Raw genomic sequence first — 22,470 nt, forward strand, 5'->3', positions numbered from 1 at the left:
CCTTGGCCCGCCCTGCTTTCTAAACCAGCTCCAGAGGCCCTTGCTAGCATCCAGAACGGTCTCTTGCCGCCCCCTGCTGGGCAGCTAGGGTCAGATTCGCGAGAATTTAGGCCTGCGCCGCCTGGGGGGGGGGGGGGGAGACGCAGATCGGATGACGTCACCCGCGCCCGGCTGGAGGCCGGAAGTTAGTCTTTACTTCCGCCCTCCCAAGCGAAAGTAAAAGTCATCTGCCGCGAGTTTTGTTACCGCGCGAGTCCTGTGTGTGGCTCCGGGTGAGGCTGGGAGCTGCTGCGGTGATTATAAGTGGGTCGCGTGTCTGTGCTCTACAGTGCCATTGCAGAATTGCGCTGGGGATAAGGAAAGCCTGTGATGAGGAACTAAGGTGGTTTTGAGTGTTGACTCCTCAAGCCCTCTACACTTCAGCTAGCAGAGGAGCTCGGATCGTGTCAGAATTTGTAACTTTAGGGACAGTGCCCACCCTTTACGTCGCAGTGTATGTGGGGGATTAGGAAGAAAATGTATTTGAAACGCTGAGTTCTGGTTACCCGTTGTGATTCCACTGCCTTTCCCCCAGCTCGCACGGAGGTGGGCGTTTTGTTGCCGTTTTCTTCATGAGTGAGAAATATTTAGTTTGCGGGAAGTACTGAGACTCACACAATCAGTCTCTTTATTCTCTACCTCGCTGGTGATATCTCGCCTTTTCCGGATTGGAGGTGCGATGGTAGAAATATCAGCTCCTTACCTTTTCTGGGGATATTCGAAGTCTCCAATTGTAAGACAAATAAGATGTGAAGAAGTAGTTCTGTAAAACAAATTCTATACTTAAATGCTGTGTCAGAGGATTAGCTGGATTGTAGTACCCCTGTGCTAGGAATTACCTATTTTTTTTTAAAAAGCCCGTTAGCTGTCCATCTGTGGGACAGAAGGGAACATAAATCCTCCTCAGACCTCACTAATTACAGTCACCAATATTTTCATGATATTCGCTAAACTTAACATTACTTTTTAAAAAATGGTTTATTTTGAGTAGAAAATAGAAGTAAATATTTGGTATTTACTTTCTTAAAAAAAGACTGCATTAGGCTATTTAGTCACCTTGCCAGAGGTTACAGGTTCAGCTCAACAACTCTTAAAAGGGAGACTGCTGTACAGCTAGGATTCCAGAAATTGACCCTATCTGAAGGAAAAGACAGTTTGACAATATAAGTGAAACTCACAAAGGGTGTGTGTCTTATGAAAGTAGAAAGTACTGGCTGGGGAGGTAGGGATCTAAGAAGGGGATAGGGAAATAGGAGAATTGTGGAGGGAGACAATAGGGCATGTTTCTAATGTAGACTTTAGATTTATATAAGTTATCTATGTATGTGCATGCGTATGACATAGAAGCAAAAGAGGAACATTGGAGGAGGAAAAGGACTATATATAAAGTGAAATCCATTATTTGTTATGTCAGGTAAAGTGATGAAAAGACAGGGAAGACAAAGAGATTAGAATGGACTAGGATTCAGAACAAGATTTCCTTGTTAGTGTTGAGTGAAGCTGATGCACGGTTTGATGATTGTAGGGATAAGACAGAAGAAGACAATCAGCCCTCGTGGTGCTTATCGCAGATGACGTTAATCAGAGGAGAGCTGATTATCTATGGGGACTGCATAGATATGCCCAGTTCAGTCTTGGCCATGTTGAAGATTTAGACAGTATTTGCTTGAGGGTAAGTTATATAAAGAGAAACAAAATCTAATTGTGACAGATCTAACAGAAATCCTAACAGATTTTTTATCTTTTTTTTTAACTGTCTTGCCATACCTTTTTGCTTATTTTTGGTTATCTGTATTAGAGTTTCTCTTGAATATTCTGTGGCACATTTACCTATTTACTATGGTATAATAATCTGAGGAAAATTCACTAAAAGCAGAATTTTTTTTTTTTTTTTTTTTTTTTTTTTGGTTTTTCAAGACAAGGTTTCCTCTGTGTTGCTTTGGAGCCTGTCCTGGAACTAGCTTTTGTAGACCAGGCTGGCCTCGAACTCACAGAAATCTGCCTGCCTCTGCCTCCCAAGTGCTGGGATTAAAGGCGTGTGCCACCACCTCACGGCTTAAAAGCAGAAATTTTCACAGGATAAGACAAGTACAATTTAAGAATTATGCTGTTTTTTCTCTTTATCTCACTGGATTTTACACTCTTATTTATAAAGCTCTTTATAAAACTTGTCTGATTGTCATCTGATAGCATTCAGTTCTGTTCTCCAGCAGAGGTCACCCAAGAGGATCTGGAAGGGTAAAGGTTGAACTGTACAAGCTAGAGCCTTTTGCTTTTTGTTTTTTGATGTATTTTTTTTTATTAATTACTTGAGAATTTTGTTTATATTCACCCCTCCTTCTACTCCTCCCACATCCACATCCCATTCCATAACCGTTCAACTTTGTGTTCTCTCTCTCTCTCTCTCTCTCTCTCTCTCTCTCTCTCTCTCTCTCTCTCTCTCTCTCCTCCCTCTCAAGCCATTGAGTTCAGTTGGATTTACCTATATACCTTTGGGTTTATGGCCATCATTGGAGTGCTTGACCTACTAAGAGCTACTCAGAAATAAAAGGAGGACATGTTTGTACCTAGGTGTGATGGAGAAGAAGGTTCATTGTAGATATGAGGAAGAGAACAGCCAAACAGCCAGAGGCATTTGAAAGAGTTCAAGGTGGACATAATCAGCAGACTGAGCCGGACTCTGTGAGGTGAGGAGAAGGGGGAGAGGGAGAGAGGAGGACCTTGTGTGGAGGCCAAGAAAGCAGAAGGCAAAAATGCCCAGAAAGGATTAAAAGGGCCAGCGGAGCCAAATAGCTGGATTATATAGGGAAGAGCAATTGTGGGGAGGGCAGCCCAGCTCCTGGGCTGGATGGAGCATTCAAGGTAGGGTTGGGGTGTGGCAACTTGTAGGGACTGGGGCATGCTTGGAGAACATAGTGGCCAGGTTGCCTGTGACATGTTAATTTGGCACCTCAGCCAATTGTCCCAGATTTAAGACCTAAGAACCCTTAAGTTGGAAAACCAGTTTCTCCTTTTCTGTTTTTGTGTTGGAGATTAAGCTCAAGGCCTCATGCATGTTAAGCATGTGCTATACCATTGAACACCCCATCCTGTTTTGAAGATGGAAATTAACTTAGAAATATTGCATTGCAGTCAGGGAAATAATTTGGTAAACTGAGGTAGAAATTAATATTGGCAGCTGTTGTCCAGAGATTTGAATAGGTTAAGAATCACTGTGATCCATTTAAAGGGATCACAGAAATCCAGAAAAAGACACTGAAGATGGAAATTAGACAATCGGAAGTGTTGGGTTTTTTTAGGGCTACATTTAGAGTTTGAAATCAAGGTGGTCAGAAGCAAAGAAATCTACTGTCTGTGGTGATGGAGGAGTTAATTTCATTGGTTAAATAAAGAAACTGCCTTAGCCCTTTAATAGGACAGAAAATTAGGTAGGCGGAGTAGACAGAACAGGATATTGGGAGAAAGAAGCTGAGTCAGTGAGTCGCCATGATTCTCCCACTCCAGACAGACGCAGGTTAAGATCTTTCCTGGTAAGCCAGCTCGTGGTGCTACACAGAATATTAGAAATGGGTTAGATCAATATGTAAGAGCTAGCCAATAAGAGGCTGGAACTAATGGGCCAGGCAGTGATTAAAAGAATACAGTTTCCGTGTAATTATTTGGGGGCATAAGCTAGCCATGTGGGTGGCCGGGTGCTGGGGACGCAACCCCGCAGCTCCCACTTCTACACTGTGGTAGGGGCAGGTCAGATATCTGCCGAGTTGAAAGGCAAGATGATAGTGAAAATGGCATTTAATAGGAAGAAACCAAGATGTAGAAACCAGACAAAGAGATGGTGGAGAAGTGGCACCAGATGGACGAAAGGCACATGAAGTGAGAAGAACAGTAAGGGCAGGGCAGTCTGGGGCGGCGGCGATGCCGGTCTGCTTCCCTTTCTGTTGAGAGCCCTGTGTCCCTGGGATCCAACAGACGTAGTGAGGCAGAGTGTGAGTGCAGAACCCGGAAAGTTGAAGGAATTGGTGTTTTCTGCTGGAAAGGCCTGTTGTGGTTAAGGGATCCTAATATTGTCATAGGCTCTTTAACACATGCATTCATATAATGTTGCATGCTAACACTGTATGTTATTTTACACAGCATTTGAAAACCTTTGGGCTATCTGATGATGGCGTCGAGAAAAGTCTGGAGTATGGGAAAGAGCTTCCTCTTTGGTTCAAGAGGTTGGATGATCCAATATTCAGCAGAAATTTTTCTCAAGTCGGTTTCATTTCGGCCTTGTAGTGGGAAATGTGACAGTGAAGACAGGGAACCTTCGGAGAATGAGGACCTGCTGAACAACTTGCTCACCATGGGAGTTGATATTGACTTGGCAAGGAGACGGCAGCCTGGAGTTTTCAACAGAGTGGTTACGAACGAGCAGGAGCTGAGGACATTCCTTCTCTCCAAAGGAGCGAGTGACAAAGTGATTGGTAGCATCATCTCAAGGTACCCACGAGCCATAACACGCACTCCCGAAGGTCTTTCAAAGCGGTGGGAGCTGTGGAGGAAGATTATGGCATCAGACCTTGAAATTGTAAATATTTTGGAGCGTTCTCCTGAATCCTTTTTTCGGTCTAATAACAACCTAAACTTAGAGAATAATATAAAGTTCCTCTGCTCTGTTGGATTGACCAATAAATGTCTCTGCCGACTGTTGACCAGGGCTCCTAGAACCTTCTCCAATAGCCTGAATTTGAATAAACAAATGGTTGAATTTTTGCAGGAGACAGGTGCATCCTTAGGTCACAACGATCCCACAGATTTTGTCAGGAAGATAATTTCTAAAAATCCTTCCATCTTAATTCAGAGCACGAAACGGGTGAAAGCTAACATTGAATTTTTGCAGTCAACTTTCAACTTAAACACAGAGGATCTGCTGCTTCTGATATGTGGCCCAGGAGCTGGAATCCTAGATCTTTCCAACGACTGTACCAAAAGAAACTATGCAAATATCCAAGAGAAGCTGCTCTCTCTCGGATGCACTGACGAGGAAGTACAGAAGTTTGTCCTAAGCTATCTTAACATGGTCTTCTTATCAGAGAAAAAGTTTAATGATAAAATAGACTGTCTAATAGAAGAAAAAATCAGCATTTCACAAATAATTGAAAACCCTAGGGTTTTGGATGCAAGCATAAATACATTAAGAACTCGAATCAAAGAGTTGGTACATGCTGGGTATGATTTGAGTTCATCAAACATTGCTCTCCTGTCCTGGAGTCAGAAAAGATATAAAGCTAAATTGAGAAGATTAAATGGGTAGGGCAGTGCTGGAGCTGTCTCAAGAAATCGTTGCAGTCTAGTGTTATTTCAAAAAGCAAACGTTTTATTTTTAAAAATATTTTAAAAATGTCTAAGATTGCATTTATTTGTATATGTGTTTTGTGTGTATATATTTTTTAGGGTGTTCACGTGCGTATGCAAATGCTCACGTGTGTGTGCATGCCATGGCTTGTGGACATTGAGGACACATTTTAGGAGTTGGGCCTCCGTCATCAGGCTTCAAGGCAAAGTGTTTTACCCACTGAGCCATCTTACTGGCCCACGAGTTTTGATTTTCACCACAGACATGCTATAGTGATTCTGTGGATACTTTGTTTATAGGTCATAAGAACTCATAGTTAGTATGCTCAGATATGGTCCTTCCAGCTACTTCTTCCTAGTTTAAGTTGATGTAACAGTCTATATGTGGTGTGGGCTGTGGCTGCTATGGAGCAGTAGTTCTGAATTCTACATTAGGACAATGTCTTTGCTTTCACAGTTTCTGTTCAGCTTTTAACAGTCAGCAGGTTTGGGGCTATAGCTTAGTGGGCGAAAGCTTTCTCAGTACGTGGAAGGACCTTGATCAGATGTCCAACACAGGAAAAAGAAATTGATGCTTTTACATGCATTAGTTCTGTTTATTCTCATTGTTTTCAATTCCAAGAGTTTCTTTTATTTCATTATAGCTGATGTGTAATGCCTAGAAAAATAGTAAAATATGAGTTTCCATCATTTACATTTTTTTTCATTTGAACAACTTTCCCATGACAAAATTAACTAGGGGTTGTGTTTGATTTCTTTTATACAGGGATAATTTAGAAAGTAGAATAATGGCTCCCCAAAGATGTTAATACCTTAGTTGCCAGAAGCTGAGGATATAGTACATTGCAGATGTACTAAATTAAAATGTAGTTAAGAATCTCCGCACTTGGAAGATGGAGGCAGGAGGACTGTGAATTTGAGACAAGCCTGGTTTATAACCTTGAGACTGTCTCAAAAATGCTTAGGTGAAAAGTTTTAAGAAGGGGAGATGATCCTCAATTATTTGGATGGTCATTAGGTCATTTAATCAAAGGCCATTAAAAATGGAAGAAGGCTGTAAAGATGTCAGAGGATGCAGTATTTGTCTGCTGTTTTTGGCTTTTATAGAGGAAGAGCCGTAGGTAAGGAATGTAGGCGCCTCAGGCAGAAGTACATTCTCCTTTAGGGGTGGGCCTGTTGGCGTGTTGAGATTAGCTCAGGGGACCAGTATCCAGCCCTGTTCTATAGCACCACAAGAATAAATTTGTATCGTTTGAAGATTGTACCTGGCTAGCAGAAATTGTGTAGCAATTTTGGTTGTAAGTGCCAGGAGTTATACAGGATGGACAGAAATATAATATACAATCATTGGGCACTAAAGATGTGGTTGGCAGGCATATGGATAATGACTGTCTGTTGAAGGGAGTTGTGGGCTGCGTTCCTGGCTGCCTGGCTAGCTTATGCCCCAAAATAACAACACACAAATTGTATTCTTTTAAATACTGTGTGGCTCATTAGTTCTAGCCTCTTACTGGCTAATTCTCACATCTTGATTAACCCAAGTCGTGGTGGCTTACCAGGAAGATTCTAGCCTACGTCCATGTTGGGCCGGAGCTTCATTGCGTCTGCCCTGGAGAGGAGCAGCATGGCATCCGCCTAACTTCCCTTCTTCCCAGCATTCTGTTCTGTTTACTCCACCCACCTATGTTCTAACCTATCAGGCCAAGCAGTTTCTTTATTAATTAACCAATGAAATCAACAGATTGATACATGACACTCCCACATCAACTGTCCAGCCAGAACTAACTTTTCAAATAATAGGGTTTGAATGCAGTTGAAGTAGAACCTTTTAAACAAAGCTTTAAATCAGATAAGACCTTATGTAGAGGCACACAGACCACAGAGCTAGGCACATAGGCCCATAAACAAAAATAGGTTGCTGATGAAGGCTTGAGCCAATCCCCCCTCCCTTTCTCTCTTCTCCCCTCCCCCCCTTTCCCATGATCCCATGCTCCCAATTTACTCAGGAGACCTTGTCTTTTTTTACTTCCCACGTACAAAAGATCCATAAATGTCAGTGAAAGCCAGTTCTTAAAAACAAACAAGAGCAATACAAACAAATTCCAAAACAAATTCCAAAATATTTTCTGTTGTTGTAAGTGAAAGGAGCATTCGTATTTTCAGTGGATGTGCAGGAGGGTGGGCAGGAAGTTAAATTACAAGAAAGAAAAGCCTTGATACTGTCTTCTAGAGAGAAGACACGTTTTGGTCACTCTTCCTGTTGCTTTTTTTTTATACCACATCCATGCAAGCATATATTAATTGGGTGTAGTACCTTGGGAAAGTACCTTGATCGTTGATGGTGATACTGGATATTCAGAATGTAGGTGGGAGAATTATTATTCCATATTACAACTTTGTAGTGAACGCAAAGCATGCATGCACATAGATTGATTAGTCTTTACACAACACTGCATTAAGAAAAATGTATTTATTTGATTAATAATGATGCGGAAAGAGTAGGATTGCACAGTGAATCTTTTATCTCTGTACCAAATTACTTACAGTCCTTGCTAAAATATGGTTTAAATCAGAACCAAAATCTTGCATGTATTTCGCATTTTTTCTTCCCTTCTTACATAGCTAAGCTTTGTGAATTTTAAAGAAAAACAAGTGAAAACAGATGGGTCAGCCACATTTTTAAAGATTGGAAGAATTCAGAGGCATGCACATCTTTTGATAATAATTAAAATGAGCAGGAAGATACGCATGGGGGCTAGAGAGATAGCTCAGTACTTAGGAGTACTTGCTGCTCTTGAGACCTGGATTTGGTTCCCAGCACCCACATCAGGCAGCTCACAACCCTCTTTAACTTTAGCTCTAGGGGATCTGATAGCCTTCCGGCCTCTCTGGGTACCTGTGTGCATGTGTGCACATATACACATTAGATAAGTAAAAAATACAAATGGCTTGCTGATGATATTCTATTGGCAATTGTTTTCTCCCATTATCAAAACTAGTCCTGTCACAGCTCAGTGTCTCAAAGGTTCCTGAGGCAATATGGGATAAACAGGGACAATCTTGAAGATCCTCAGTGCAGAGGTTTGTTGGCCTTTACCACACCTGTCTCTAAGCCATGAGATAGTCAGTCAGACTCAGGCCTCTGCTCTTCCTGGTACTGGAGATATAGCCAAGAACCAATGGTTAGGGAACTCGTAGGTCCTAGGGGATGGATGATATCAAACTGCTCCTTAAATATACACCTGTGCCCACAGATTAGTGCCCAGCTCTAATTAATCTCAGCTCTCATCAGAGAAACTCCTTTGTGCAGTGCAGGGTCATTAATGCGGAAATGCACAGCTAGTCTGTGGAGTGCTCAGCCATTACTATAACACACACCTTTCCTCAAACTCAGAGTATTTTGAAGAGGTGGTTGAAAGATTTTAAGAACCAGAAGTTGGGGCAGGCTTGGGCTAAACAATATATTCTGGACATGAAAATGTCATTGTGCCCATGAGTACACAGCAGTTCTGGCTGTCTGCACAAGACCTGCACTAGATCAAGTCAGGCAGCATTCCAGCTCAGAGGGCAAACCGTGCACGAAAGTCTTCATTCCTAGCTGACAGGTAATTGACAGTTGATAGCTACTAGCATAGGGAGAGTTAGCTGCTCTCTCTCTCTCTCTCTCTCTCTCTCTCTCTCTCTCTCTCTCTCTCTCTCTCTCTCTCTCTCACACACACACACACACACACACACATGCATGGATTTCTGGTAGGTAGGCCATGTTTCAGTGGATGGCTCCACACCGGTGTATAAATGAGCATCACAAGTTGGACTCAATGTGTTAATTAGAAAAACAGACATGAAATTGGGAAAAAGGTTGGAGGGGTGTGGACAGTGGATCCAGGAGGCGAGGCGTTAGAGGAAGGAGTGGGTGGTGAATAGAATCAAAGTACATTGTATGTGTGGTGATCTTTTAAAAATCAAAAACATTTACAGCGGAAAGGAATCTATTCTCTGATAATGTATATCCATTGCTTGAATCTTTGAACAATACAAAGAGATAAAATTACAGCTAACGTTGAAGTTGAGGCAATGTTCTTTTATTCTTAGTTCACAAAGATTTGTTTATTTAAATTAGGGATGGGTGGATGAACGATGACTTTTGGGAAACACTTTTAAAACCATCCCTCTCAGTCCTTTAGTGATGGCATCAATAAGTTTTTTTTTATATCATCCTCTGTTTTAATGAAATTTAAACTCTGCTTTTTTTTATCTCTAAATTTACTTTCTGTTTTATTGTTAGTTCTTTAAAAAAAATTATTCTCTCATATTACATCCATCCTCTCCCTTCTCTCCTTCCAGTCCCTCCTCCCCGTTTCATTTCAGGAAAGGCCAGGGCTCCCTTGAATATCAAGCAAACATGGCATACCAAGTTGCAGTAAGACTGGGCACTTCCCCTCATATTAAGGCTGGGTAACCCTGTAGGAAGAAAGGGGTCCCCAAAGCAGTCAAAAGACTCAGACACAGCCTCTGCTCCCACTCTTGGGAGTCCCACAAGAAAACTAAGCTAACAACCGTAACACATGCAGAGGGCCTAGGTCAATCCTATGCAGGCTCCCTGGTTGTCAGTTCAGTTTCTCTGAGTCCCTGTGAGCCCAGGTTAGTTAATTCTGTGGGTTTTCTTGTGTCGTTGACTCCTCTTGCTCCTACAATTTTCGCTCCTCTTTGCAGGATGCCCTGAGTTCCACCTAATGTTTGTGAGTCTCTGCATTTGTTTCCATCAGTTGGAAGAAGCCTCTCTGATGACGATTATGCTAGACTCCTGTCTACAAGTATAGTCAAATATATTAGGGATCATTAATTGATCTCTTTCTCTCTCTCTCTCTCTCTCTCTCTCTCTCTCTCTCTCTCTCTCTCTCTCTCTCTCTCTCTCTCTCTCTCTCTCTCTCTCTTTCTCTGCTGGTTGTGTTTGGTTCAATCCTGGGTCTCTAGGTTCCTGACCCTTCAGGCAGTGGCATGGGTTTCAAGCTTGACAAGTCATTGGTTGGCCTCTTCCACAATTTCTGCACCACCTTTAAATTCCTGCACATCCTGTAGTCAGGACAAATTTTACGTCAAAGGTTTTATAACTGAAAATCCACTGAAAATCTTGCCTAGTTACAGGAGATAGCTGATTCAGGATCCGTATCCTCTATTACTAAGCGTCTTAGCTAGGAGTCATCATTTTAGATTCTTGGGAGTTTCCATTAACTAATGTTTTCCTTAAATTCTTCACTAGTGTTTACAATGGGGCTGTGAGGCAGATGGTATATGTATCCCCCCCTACACACACACACACACACACACACACACTTTTTAGTTTTGTTTTTTCAAGACAGGGTTTCTCTGTGTAGTCTTGGCTGTCCTGGAACTAGCTCTGTAGCCTGTAGCCCAGGCTGGTCTTAAACTCACAGAGATTGCCTGCCTCTGCCTCCTGAGTGCTAAGATTAAAGGTGTGCGCCACCACCACTCGGCTATATCCTCCCCTTTTAATTATTAAAGTTCTGGTAAATACATTCTTCGTGGTTTAGAAGGAGATTGCCTCTTTGTCAGGGTTTTAGTTAGATCATGGTTGTGCTAGCTTCATCAAGAAAATTTGGAAGCTTATCATTTCCCCTCCCCCACACTCTAAGACTTAAAAACTAAAAATTAGACATTTCTTTAAAGTTTGTCAGAACTTGTCTGTAAGATCATTGGAGAATTGTGAAGGCTTCTGAAAGAGCTTTTGACATATGTTTTTGGCAAATGTCATTATAAAATCCCACCTACTTGATGTATTTTGATCGTGTAACATAGGTAAAAACTCAATCAACTGAATGAACAAAGCAAAAGAGTACATAATTCCATTTACACGAAATTCTAGGAAATGCTTCTCGGTCTGTGTTAGGAAGTAGATCATGGGTCGGTGTGATGGGGAAGGCTGGGTAGGAAATGAAGTGAAGCTGGTTCTACTGAGGACACAAGCAAGCTTTTGGAAGTAATGTACATATGTATTGTCTTGTTTGTGGTGGTAGTTTTGTGAGTGAATGTGTATGGCAAAATTCATCAAATTATACCTTTTAAATAGAGTGGTCTTCAGCTGTACTAAGCAAAGGTGAACAATTCATTCAACGTTGGCTTAAGATACCATTAAAATTCTACAATTTTAGCTAGATATGGTGGAACATACCTGAAATAGCAGCACTTGGGCATGAATGCAGGACCAGAAGTTCAAGTCCAGCCTGAGCAAGTGAGAACTGTCTTAAAAGAGAAGAAAATGTCGTATGCCTGCATGTGTGTTTCCAGATCCTCTTCAGGTTTCTTAAACTAATGCAGCCAACTTCACTCTATATCCATGCCAAGAACAAAGCAACGCTTCTTTTTTAGAAAAGACATTGGCAGTCCTAGGAAGCTATCTGGGAAGAAATATTGATAGATTCATATTCATACCCCAAACTTTGTTTTTATTTTAAATGGAATAATCAGGACTCCTAAACTGCATAAGCCTTGGCCTTGGCCTTACCATTAGCAACCTATACTCAAGTCACAGTGGCATACGTTAGACCAGGACTTCATAAGCTTATTCCACTTATAACCCTTTTTCACTTGAGACATTTTTAGCTAACTGGGCTCATATGTATATAAAATAGGCATATAAACAAAACATTTACTTATTATAAATCACAAAGAGATTTATTTTAAAGCAGTTTTTGCTATACATATAATTTCTCATTTATTAGTGATTGAAAGCAAAGTACTATTGATAAAATGTTTACTTTTACCCAAGCAATTAAATCTTGGCTAACTATTTGATGTTGGCGAACCTAGAGCATTTTCAGTGTTTTTCAGGGTTGGTTGATAATTTTGATTTTCTAATTGTCAATGTTGAGAACCAATTCACATAAATAGATGTATGAAGCAACAAACGTATGTTTAGGGCTATTGCAGAACAATGGCAATGGGTTCTTGATCCTATTGCATGTAATGGCTTTGTGGGAGCCTAGGTAGTTTCGATGCTCACCTTAATAGACCTGGATGGAGGTGGGCGGTCCTTGGACCTCCCACAGGGCAGGGAAACCTGATTGCTCTTTGGGCTGAGGAGGGAGGAAGACTTGATTGGGGGAGGGGAGGGGAAATGGGAGGTGGTGGCGGGGAAGAGGCAGAAATCTTTAATAATTAAATAAATTAATTAATAAAAAAAGAAATTCTCATCTATTCTTAAACTAAAATTACTTTAAGGACTTAAAAAAAATGAAACTCAAGTCAGGAACTCAGCACTTTTTTTAAACCAAATGTTCTAACACAATATAGTCCAAAGAGCCAGTAATGCGGTGCATGCTGAAGAATTACAATAGGAAAATATTAAAGTCCCGTAGCCATTATATTTTCATAAGAGCAGGAAACCTTCAGAACGGTAAAACTGTGCGACTCGAAACATGGCAGTAGTGTGCCACTGAGTGGTTGACGGAACACCGGCACTCTACAGTGGTTTGCGAGGTGCAAAGGGGCCTTCTGCGCCTTCACAGCTAAGACTCTCAAGTGCAGTTGTCGTGTGTGTGAGCACTTCCAGGAACATGTTTGATTTAGAATTACTGTTTTGTTTCCAAATTTTACACAGTGCCCATGTGTGACCCCCATGTGAAGAAGCTAGGGCTCACACGGCGAGGACAACATCTGCAGGCTCTCATTTTCGTAGTGAGCATCTTGCTTTTGTTTTTTCTTTTTCCGATACCCGGTTTCTCTGTAGCTTAGAGCCTGTCCTGGAACTAGCTCTTGCAGACCAGGCTGGTCTCGAACTCACAGAGCTCCGCCTGCCTCTGCCTCCCGAGTGCTGGGATTAAAGGCGTGCGCCACCACCGTCTGGCTATGAGCAACTTCTGACGCCACAGAAGAGCAGTGGCTGGAATTTACCAAGAGAGCAGGGCAGCTCTGTTTTGTCCTCCCTAGTCCAGGAGTCGTGTACAGTGAGACTTGGTTGGACCTTTCTACTTGTAGAAAATAGGTTCTCGTGAGGACCTCGGCCTTGTGGTGAGCCACAGTGTCTCTACGGTTAGAGAAGCAAATGGAATCACATTCTCTGTTCTTTTTCTAAGATCAGGCCCTGGTTGGAGACATTCCTTTCTTGTTGCTTCCCCGCTGTGAGGGAGCTCTGCTTGTCTTGTTACCATGTAAAGATTAGCTCGAAAGCCCATAACTAAATCAGTGCACTTAGGGCTACCTCATCCCACTTGGAACACTGTGTGTGACTGTCTCAGCCCTGCTCCGCCTCTTCCAGATGCTTGCTGTTTTGATGGAAGCCATATGCCTACACTTCACATAGGCACGACATACATGGTTTCAGTTTATCAGCTGAGCTTCGTGTGATAAACTTCACTGAATTTAAAGTTTACTTTAGTGTGTGAGCAACTGATAGCAAAATTAATTATAGAAGTTATGGGTCACTGATGAAATATAGCTTGATACAAATATTAAAATTATGTCTTATTCTGTGTTTACTCTGCTTACTTTCACGGTGTTTACTTGTAAGTTCTCTTCGTGTGCTGCAGGGAAGGGTAGACAGCCTTTAGCCTCTACAGTTTGCCAAAGACAGATAGCTGCAAGTCTGGTAGATGATTCGAACTAAATGGAACATTCCATAGACGCCATGCGGGTTATAGGCTCTGTCAACCTCAAGCTGAAGGAAAAGAAACTAATACTTTTGTTTTTGTTTTGGGCTTTTGAGACAGGCTTTCTCTGTGTAGCCCTGGCTTTCCTGGAACTTTTTTTTAGAGCAGGCTGACCTTGAACTCACAGAGATCTGCCTGCCTCTGCCCCCCTCTGCTGGGATTAAAGGCATGAACCACCACTGCCTGGCTCGGAAGTATGCTCTTATATACAGCTTTCTTTTGGTTTAATAGATACCTATTGCTTTGTAAACAAATACCATTTCTTCATTGGACAGTTACGAAACGATGTAAATTTGGATGCTCTTTGCATTCTTTCACCTTGACTTTAACAATCTCTGCTTGTTGTACCATCCTAATGCCTCAAAATCCATAGCATTGTCTTCCAGATCTGACAAGGAAACTACATACACCCACGACATTTCAAATCTCAATAATATGGCTGCCTAAGCAAGACCTTAACAATGACCAATTTAGTTGGCATGCCAACATGGACGGGAGAAATCTCCAGAGGCCCCACACCTACATCAAGAGCTGCAGGCAGTTAGTGACTACCGAGAGAGCGAGAACCAGCCTTCCCCAGGGATGAACCTCCTAAATGGTTATCCATTACCAAACAGTCAGCCCTAAAAACATACCGATGCAAGCAGCACTGAACAGACTCAACAGGTTATAGTCATGAATTATTCACATACATTTGTAACAATAATACTTAAAGAAAAAGAGGCTGTGAATTTGAGAGGGAGTGGGTTTGGGAGGAGTTGGAGAGCAAAGAAGGAAGGAGGGGGTGTAATTTTGCTTAAATAAAAAATTAAAAGTACATAGTACTGTCTTTGTACTTATTTAGGCACCATTTTCATATTGACTACCCTTGGTTAACTTTGACATTTAACCCCCCATGGCATTCATTGTGTATCTGTATATAAAACTCAGCATAGGCTGATATGTTTTTAGAATCATTGCAATTAATCCAATCCTTTGCTAACATTTTCATCCTCTGAGGAGGTTATATTTTTTAAAAAAAACAATCCAGTTGTTGCATTTGAAGTGAGGGAATCAGATTTTGTTCTGAAAACAAATGTTATATATAAGGTAAGCACATTATAAATCAGTTTTGATTTCTACATTATTCTGAAGATTTAGAGAGTAAAGATCCTTGTGCTTTTGACTTTATCCCATGCCATATCTGACAGTAGCTTTGCTGACTTTGACATATTTCACTATGGATGGTTATACTATCCTAGATTGGAAGATTGATTTGTGAGGAAAAATGACCAGGTAGAAACTAAGAGGAAAATATCTGTATTACAAAGCACCACATGCACAGCCCATGACCTACAGGGAAAGCATCACATGTACAACACATAACCTACAGGGAAAGCATCACATGTACAACACATGACCTACAGGGAAAGCATCACATGTACAACACATGACCTACAGGGAAAGCACTGCATGCACAGCACATGGCCTACAGGGAACAGGGAAAGCACTGCATGCACAGCACATGGCCTACAGGGAACAAGGAAAGCACTGCATGCACAGCACATGGCCTACAGCGAAAGCACTGCATGCACAGCACATGGCCTACAGGGAAAGCACTGCATGCACAGCACATGGCCTACAGCGAAAGCACTGCATGCACAGCACATGGCCTACAGGGAACAGGGAAAGCACTGCATGCACAGCACATGGCCTACAGGGAACAGGGAAAGCACTGCATGCACAGCACATGGCCTACAGGGAACAGGGAAAGCACTGCACAGCACATGCCCTACAGGGAAAGCACTGCATGCACAGCACACGGCCTACAGGGAAAGTAGCACGCACAGGGGAGACTGGAGTGGCTGCATGTCTTTAATGTCTGCATCATGCACTCATCTAGTGACAAATGAAGGAGACTGGAATAGTCACTCATATAGTGTATTCACTCTTACTCCATGCTCTCTAAACTGGAATTAATACCTTCCTTAGTAAATGGGGCCATGCACTCCTGTGAGCCTTTATTTTCTTTGAAGTCAGTAAGCAGGGATGATAGCTTAGTGATAGCTTGATCAACTGGGACCTTTAAGATCCCTTGACATAAACCCCCTCTTTCCTTTCCCAATCTAGCTGGTACAGATGGTCTCTGACCTACAATGGTGTTATGCCAAAAAAACCTGATATAGGAAGTTGAAAACACACGTAATTTACCTAATCTATTGGACCTATAGCTTAGCATCTGGAGCTGAGTGATCACATGGCTGACTGGGATCTGGGACTTGCTGCTGCTGCCCTGCATCAAACAAGGATATCATAACACTGTTAGCCTGACAAAGATCAAGATTTCGACTTTAGGGCCTAGTTTCTGTTGAATGTGTTATACTTTTATACCACCATAAAGTTGAAAATCACAAGTCAAACCACTGTAAATTGGGGATCATTTGTATTTATGTAATCACCACAGCCCGAGTCAGCCCATAATTGAGGTTGTTAGGAGCCTTTATGAGTTCAGAGGTAGCTTTGATAGCTTTTTATTTACAAAAATAATATTTTCCTGATTGCAAAATTGCCACATGGTTACACAACACTTGGAAATACAGAAGAGTAAACACATTTAAGTATTCATAATTTTTGTGGCTTAGAGATAGCACTTGCTAACATGCAGCATGTAATTTTCTAGCCATTTTCTGAAATAATATGTTACATGTAGAAAATACATATAGAGTGTTTTCTTGCCAAACATAATTGAAAATGTATTGAACAAATTTGTTAAGTACCAGTTCTGCACTATGTTGTTTAACGGTGTTCTTAGTAATTATATTATGAATGTTATTTTATAGAAATGAACTCTTAAGTAAAAACAAAGATTAATGTTGCCACTTAAAAACAAACAAATAAGCAAACCCATTTGCTCCTTCCAAACACCATGCATCTCAGTGAACTTCTTTGCTGTTAAAACGACAATTCTGAAGTCATGGCGCTTCACTTAGGATTTATATCTTTCACTCTCAGTTACATTGTTATGTATTTATCCACAATAAAAAGAAGAAAACATGATCATTAAAACTAGACTTTATCTGCATTCCATTCTTCCTCATGGTCTAGTGTTATCCTTTCTGTTTTTCTTTCTAAATGTTATGATATATACCTACATATGTTTGCTTACTTACATATGTGTATACATTCATTCTTCTACCAAATTTGCGATTTCATTTTTCTTTGGTGCTGAATAGCATTCTATTTTACATATGTACAGGCTTATCCTTATCCAGTCATCTGTGGGAAACAACTAGATTTCCATTGTCCGTTCTCTTTAAAATAGGAGGAACCCTTACTCAAGGCTGGTGGGAGTGAAAATTAAGAAAGCCCTTATGGAAATCAGCTTGGAGTTTCCTCAAAAAAGTAAAGATAGAACTACTACCATATGACCCAGCCATTTCACTCTTGGTACACCCAGAGGACTTCAGACCTTACCAGAGAGACTCTTGTACCTTCATGTGTATTTGCTGCCTTATTCACTGTAGCAAGGAAACGGGACCAAAATAATAAATGTTTTAAATCTATTTTTAGAAATACATGATGATCTTTTATCTACATTACACACTATCAGGATCTGTTCTTAGACATATTTGAAACTTGAGAACACTGATCCACAGTGGTTGAGGGATTAGACCTGGAGGCCTAGCATGGGCTCAGGAAGTTACCATGGATGGGAATGTTATGCTACCATCTAGGAAATCCCATCTTGTTTCTCCTCATCATGATGGACGAGGGAAAGCTGCTTAGGAGGGAGGATGGGATCAGTGAAAGTGGGGTATGAGAGAGGGGACTAAGGTATAAATATGATCACAATGCATTATATATGCCTGCATAAAACTGGCGATATAAAAGAAATTCAAAAATTATCCGATGACCAAACACCGTAAGCTACAAGCCCTACCCTACCCCCAAACTTCTGCAACCTCAGCGGAACTCTGAAACACAGCTTGCTACAATACAGAGAGGACCAAGAAGTGAGTGATAGCAAGACACCACACTCTTTAGGCACTCCATAGTGGGGCAAAAGCCTAGGGCCCCTCCCCCACATGCCTCAGCTTCTCAATCCAGCCAGCAGGGCAGTTTCCTACAGGTAGGCTACCTCATCACCTCCTTCCATCCACCTGAACCTGCAAGCTACAAGTCCCATCCCACCCCCAAACTCACCTATCCTCCTGCAACCTCAGTGAACCTCTGAAACACAGAAAGGACCAGAGAGAGGACCACGAGAGAGGAACAAGAGAGGAACTCTAAAGCGCAATCTGGGACTATGCAGAGTGGACCAAGAGAGAGAACCAGGAGAGTAGACCAAGAAAGTAAGCTAAGAGAGACCTCAATGGCTTCCTGAGACATAGACATTGACAGTACAGAGCAGACCAAGAACAGTTCCCAAAGATGCAGACAGCCACTGCAAAAATTGGACCAAGATGCAAAGATACTGCCGGCATCAATTGAAGGAAGAGATGGGTAGGTGCCAATGCAAGAATTCATCTAACAACCTAAAAAGCAGGATGGTAACACCAGAACCCAGGGGTCACACAAGGAAGACTTGATCATCCTAACCCAGAAGAAGAAAATGATTTTAACTGTAACTTTATAAAGATGATGGAGACCTTCAAAGAGGAAATAAAAAACTCCCTTAAAGAAATGGAGAAAAAGACAAACAAAAAATTGAAAGAAATTAATGAATCTCTCAAAGAAACCCAAGAAAACCAAGAAAAAGCAATCAAGCTGTGAAGCAAACAGTTCAAGACTTGAAGACGGAAATAGAGGCAATAATGAAAACACAAACTGAGGGAATTCTGGATATGGAAACTCTGGGGAACTACAGAGCAAGCATAACCAAAAGAATATAAGAGATGGAAGAGAGAATCTCAGGTGTTGAAGATACTATAGAGAAAATTGATTTATTGGTCAAAGAAAACATTAAATCCAACAAATTCTTACAACAAAACATCCTGAGAATCTGAGAAACCATGAAAAGACCAAACCTTAGACTAATAGGGATAGAAGAAAAAGGAGAACTCCAGCTCAAAGGCAAAGAAAATATATTCAACAAAATCAAAGAAGAAAACTTGCCTAACCTGAAGAAGGATATCCCTATGAAGGTACAAGAAGCCTACAGAATACCAAATAGACTGGATCAAAAATAAAAATGTCCCCTCACCATATAATAATTAAAACACAAAACATACAGAATAAAGAAAGAATATTAAGAGCTGCAAAACAGGATCCAGCCTTCCACTGTATACAATAAACACACCTCAACCTCAAAGACAGACAGAGTAAAGATTTGGGAAAAGACTTTTCAATCAAATGGACCAAAGAAACAAGTGGAAGTAGTTATCCTAATATCTAACAAAATAGATTTCAAACGAAAATCAGTCAGAAGAGATGGAGGATAATTTATATTCATAACAGGAACAATCCATCAAGATAAAATCTCAATCCTGAAATCTATGCCTCTAATACAAGAGCATCCACATATGTAAAAGAAACGTTACTAAAGTTTAAGCCACACAACAAACACCACACACCAACAGTAGGAGACTTCAGCACTCCACTCTTGCCAATGGGGAGGTCAGCCAGACAGAAACTTAACAGAGAAATAAGAGAACTAACAGATGTCATGATTCAATGGACTTAACAGACATCTACAGAATATTTCACCCAAACACAAAAGAATATACCTTTTTATCATCACCTCATGGGACCTTCTCTAAAATTGACCACATACTCGTTAATAAAGCAAATCTCAGCAGATAAAAAAAATTTGGAGTAACCACCTGTATCTTATCAGATCACCATGGTTTAAAATTAGAATTTATTTCTAGCATCTCTAGAGCTCTCCATCATTAAGGTAGGTTGGATTTTGTCAATAGCCTATTCTGGTTTACTGAGATGACCCTGTGATTTTTGTCCTCAGGTTCACTTTTGTGATGCACTACATTTATAGATCTGCACTTATAGATAAACCCTGTGTCTCTGAAATGAAGCCAACTTTATTATCTTAAATTTCATTTGCAAGTAGTCTATGGAGAATATTGGAACCTATGTTTATCAGAGTCATTGGTCTATACTTCTAAAGACCATTATTACTATTATTTTGCTTTTTGAAGAAGGGTCTCATTATGTATTTCTGGCTGTCCTGGAACTATGTGGACTAGGCTGGCCTCAGACTCACAGATCTGGCTATTTTTGCCTACAAAGTACAGGGATTAAAGGTATGCACCATCGTACCTGGCTATTATTTATTTTTAATTAAAAGTAAAATAAATTATACACACACATATATCAGGTTTAGACAGAAAAAACTCTAAACAGGTTATAGTGTGTTTAACAATGTGTGTAGGCTTAATATTTTCAACTGTGTGTGTGTATGTGTGCAGGTACCTACAGTTACCCAGATCTGTAGTTACTGACATTTGTGAGCATTTTGATGTGGATGCTGGGAACCTAACTTAGGTCCTCTGCAAGAACAGCTCTTAACTACTGAGGCATATGTAGACCCTCTAATACTACGTATGTATGTATGCATGTATGCATATATGTATGTATTGTGTGTGTGTTTATCTGGTTTTGATATGAGGGCTCATACATTTTTTGGAGAATTTTTTCCTACTTATCTATTTTATGGAATAGTCTAAGAAGCATTGGTGTTAGTTATTGTTTAAATGAGACACCACAAACAAAGCAACCCTTATAAAAGAAAGCATTTAATTTGGGGTGTGCTGACAGTTTCAGAGGTTTAGTCCATTTTCATCATAGTGGGAACATGGCAGTACACATGGTGCTGGAGCACCCTTATGACACATTTTCTCCAAGAAGGCCACACCTCCTAATCTTCTATTCCTTCTCAAATAGTGCTACTTCCTGGTGACTAAGCATTCAGATATATGACCTGTGGGGACCATTCTTAATCAAACCACCACATTCTATTCCCTATCCCCATAGGCATATAGCCATATCATAATGTAAAATGCATCCAGTCCAACTTCAAAAGTCCTCATAGGCTACCACAGTACAACGTTTATAAGTCCAGCATTCAAAATCTCTTCTGAGACTCATGGAAATCTCTTAAGTATAACCCATTATAAAATCAAAATAAAAGGGCAAATCATATACTTCCAACATACAATGGCATAGACTGTATATTACCATTCCAGAAGGAAGGAAAGGGAGCACAGTGAGGACCAAAACAAGACTGAAACCAAGCAGAGCAAACTCCGAACTCTGCATCTCCGTGCCTGACGTCAGAGCACTCTTCCGATCTTCAGATCCTTTCCGCTTTGTTGACTGTAACACACTTCTCTCTCTTGGGCGGGTTCCACACCCAGTCTGCAGCTTTCCTTGGCGGGAATCCGTGACTCTGGCATCTGCGACATCTTGAGGTCTGCAACAGAGCCAGGCTTCACCCTCACAGTGTCACACGATGGCTTCTCATTCACAAAATAAGCAAAGTCCCACTGTCTGAGTGCAGTCTCAAATCTGAGTGTGGTCTCTTACTAAAACTAGAGCTCTTCAAGTAGAGTCTGCCCTGTAACATTTGGTTGAATTTGACACTGTCGGCCTGGTTTTTCCTTTTTAAAAATATTTCCTCTTTTAATTGAAAATAGACATTTTCTCATACAGTATATCCTGATTATGTTTTCCTCCACCTCTACTCCCCCCACTTCCTCCCCATCGCCCTCCCATCCAGACCAACCTGCTTTCTGTCTCTCGTTAGAAAACAACAGGCTTCTAAGGGATGAATAATAAGGCAAAAACAAAAAACTAATATACCAGAAAAAACCCAATAGCAGCAACAAAATAAAATAAAGCAAAACACCAGAAGGAAAGAGAAGAAAAGGCACAAGAAGCAGGTGTAGACACAGAGACCCCCTTATCCATATACCTAGGAATGCCATAAACATAAGATCACTAGACTGGAAGCCTTAACTGTGTAACCAAAGGACACTTATGGTAAAAAATGCAGAAAAATAAACAATAAGAATGAATAAAAAGTAAGATTTTAAAAAGCCCTGGCATGACTTTATGAGAAAAGCAAGCTCTGAAGATGCCACTGAACTGGTTCGCTGCTGACCGTGTACTGCTGGGCACGCAGCCCCCTTAAGATAGTTTGTCTCCCCAGTGAGGCTGCCTTGGAGAAACTAATTTTCATTTGCAAGCGTTGTCAATTGGAGATGGCTTCTGGGTTAGGGATGGGGCTGTGTCCACTTATTTTAGCTCTAACTCATCAGGTGCAGCCCCGTGCAGGCCCTGTGCATGCTGCCGCAGTCTCTATGAGTTCGAATATACTTTGATCCTGTTAATTTAAAGGGCCTTGTTTCCTTGATGTCCTCCAAGCCCTCTGGCTTTTATACTCTTTCTGTCTTCTACTCGGCAGGATTCCCTGAGCTCTGAGGGGAGGGAT

The 22,470-nt window shown here is 41.1% G+C and overlaps 1 protein-coding gene across 5 annotated transcripts; it reads left to right on the top strand.

The window, feature by feature from the left end:
- Positions 1–209: 209 nt before the first annotated feature.
- Mterf1 (mitochondrial transcription termination factor 1) lies at positions 210–8,967 on the top strand. Of its 5 annotated transcripts, XM_057758588.1 has the most exons (4): positions 216–382; positions 1,565–1,711; positions 2,611–2,726; positions 4,174–8,967. In XM_057758588.1, the coding sequence occupies exon 4, from the start codon at positions 4,199–4,201 to the stop codon at positions 5,333–5,335; it is 1,137 nt and encodes a 378-aa protein (XP_057614571.1). In that variant the 5' UTR covers positions 216–382; positions 1,565–1,711; positions 2,611–2,726; positions 4,174–4,198; the 3' UTR covers positions 5,336–8,967. The 5 variants fall into 5 exon arrangements, with proteins under 5 accessions (XP_057614574.1, XP_057614571.1, XP_057614573.1 ...); XM_057758590.1 differs by lacking the exon at positions 1,565–1,711 and having other exon boundaries at positions 217–382; XM_057758591.1 differs by lacking the exons at positions 1,565–1,711; positions 2,611–2,726 and having other exon boundaries at positions 210–272.
- Positions 8,968–22,470: the final 13,503 nt, after the last annotated feature.

This window comes from Chionomys nivalis, chromosome 26, assembly GCF_950005125.1.
Source record: "Chionomys nivalis chromosome 26, mChiNiv1.1, whole genome shotgun sequence".
NCBI lineage: Eukaryota > Metazoa > Chordata > Mammalia > Rodentia > Cricetidae > Chionomys > Chionomys nivalis.

Bases quoted from the DNA above. Each gene is read 5' to 3' on its own strand.
- Mterf1 (XM_057758591.1), top strand. From the start codon at position 4,199: ATGATGGCGTCGAGAAAAGTCTGGAGTATGGGAAAGAGCTTCCTCTTT.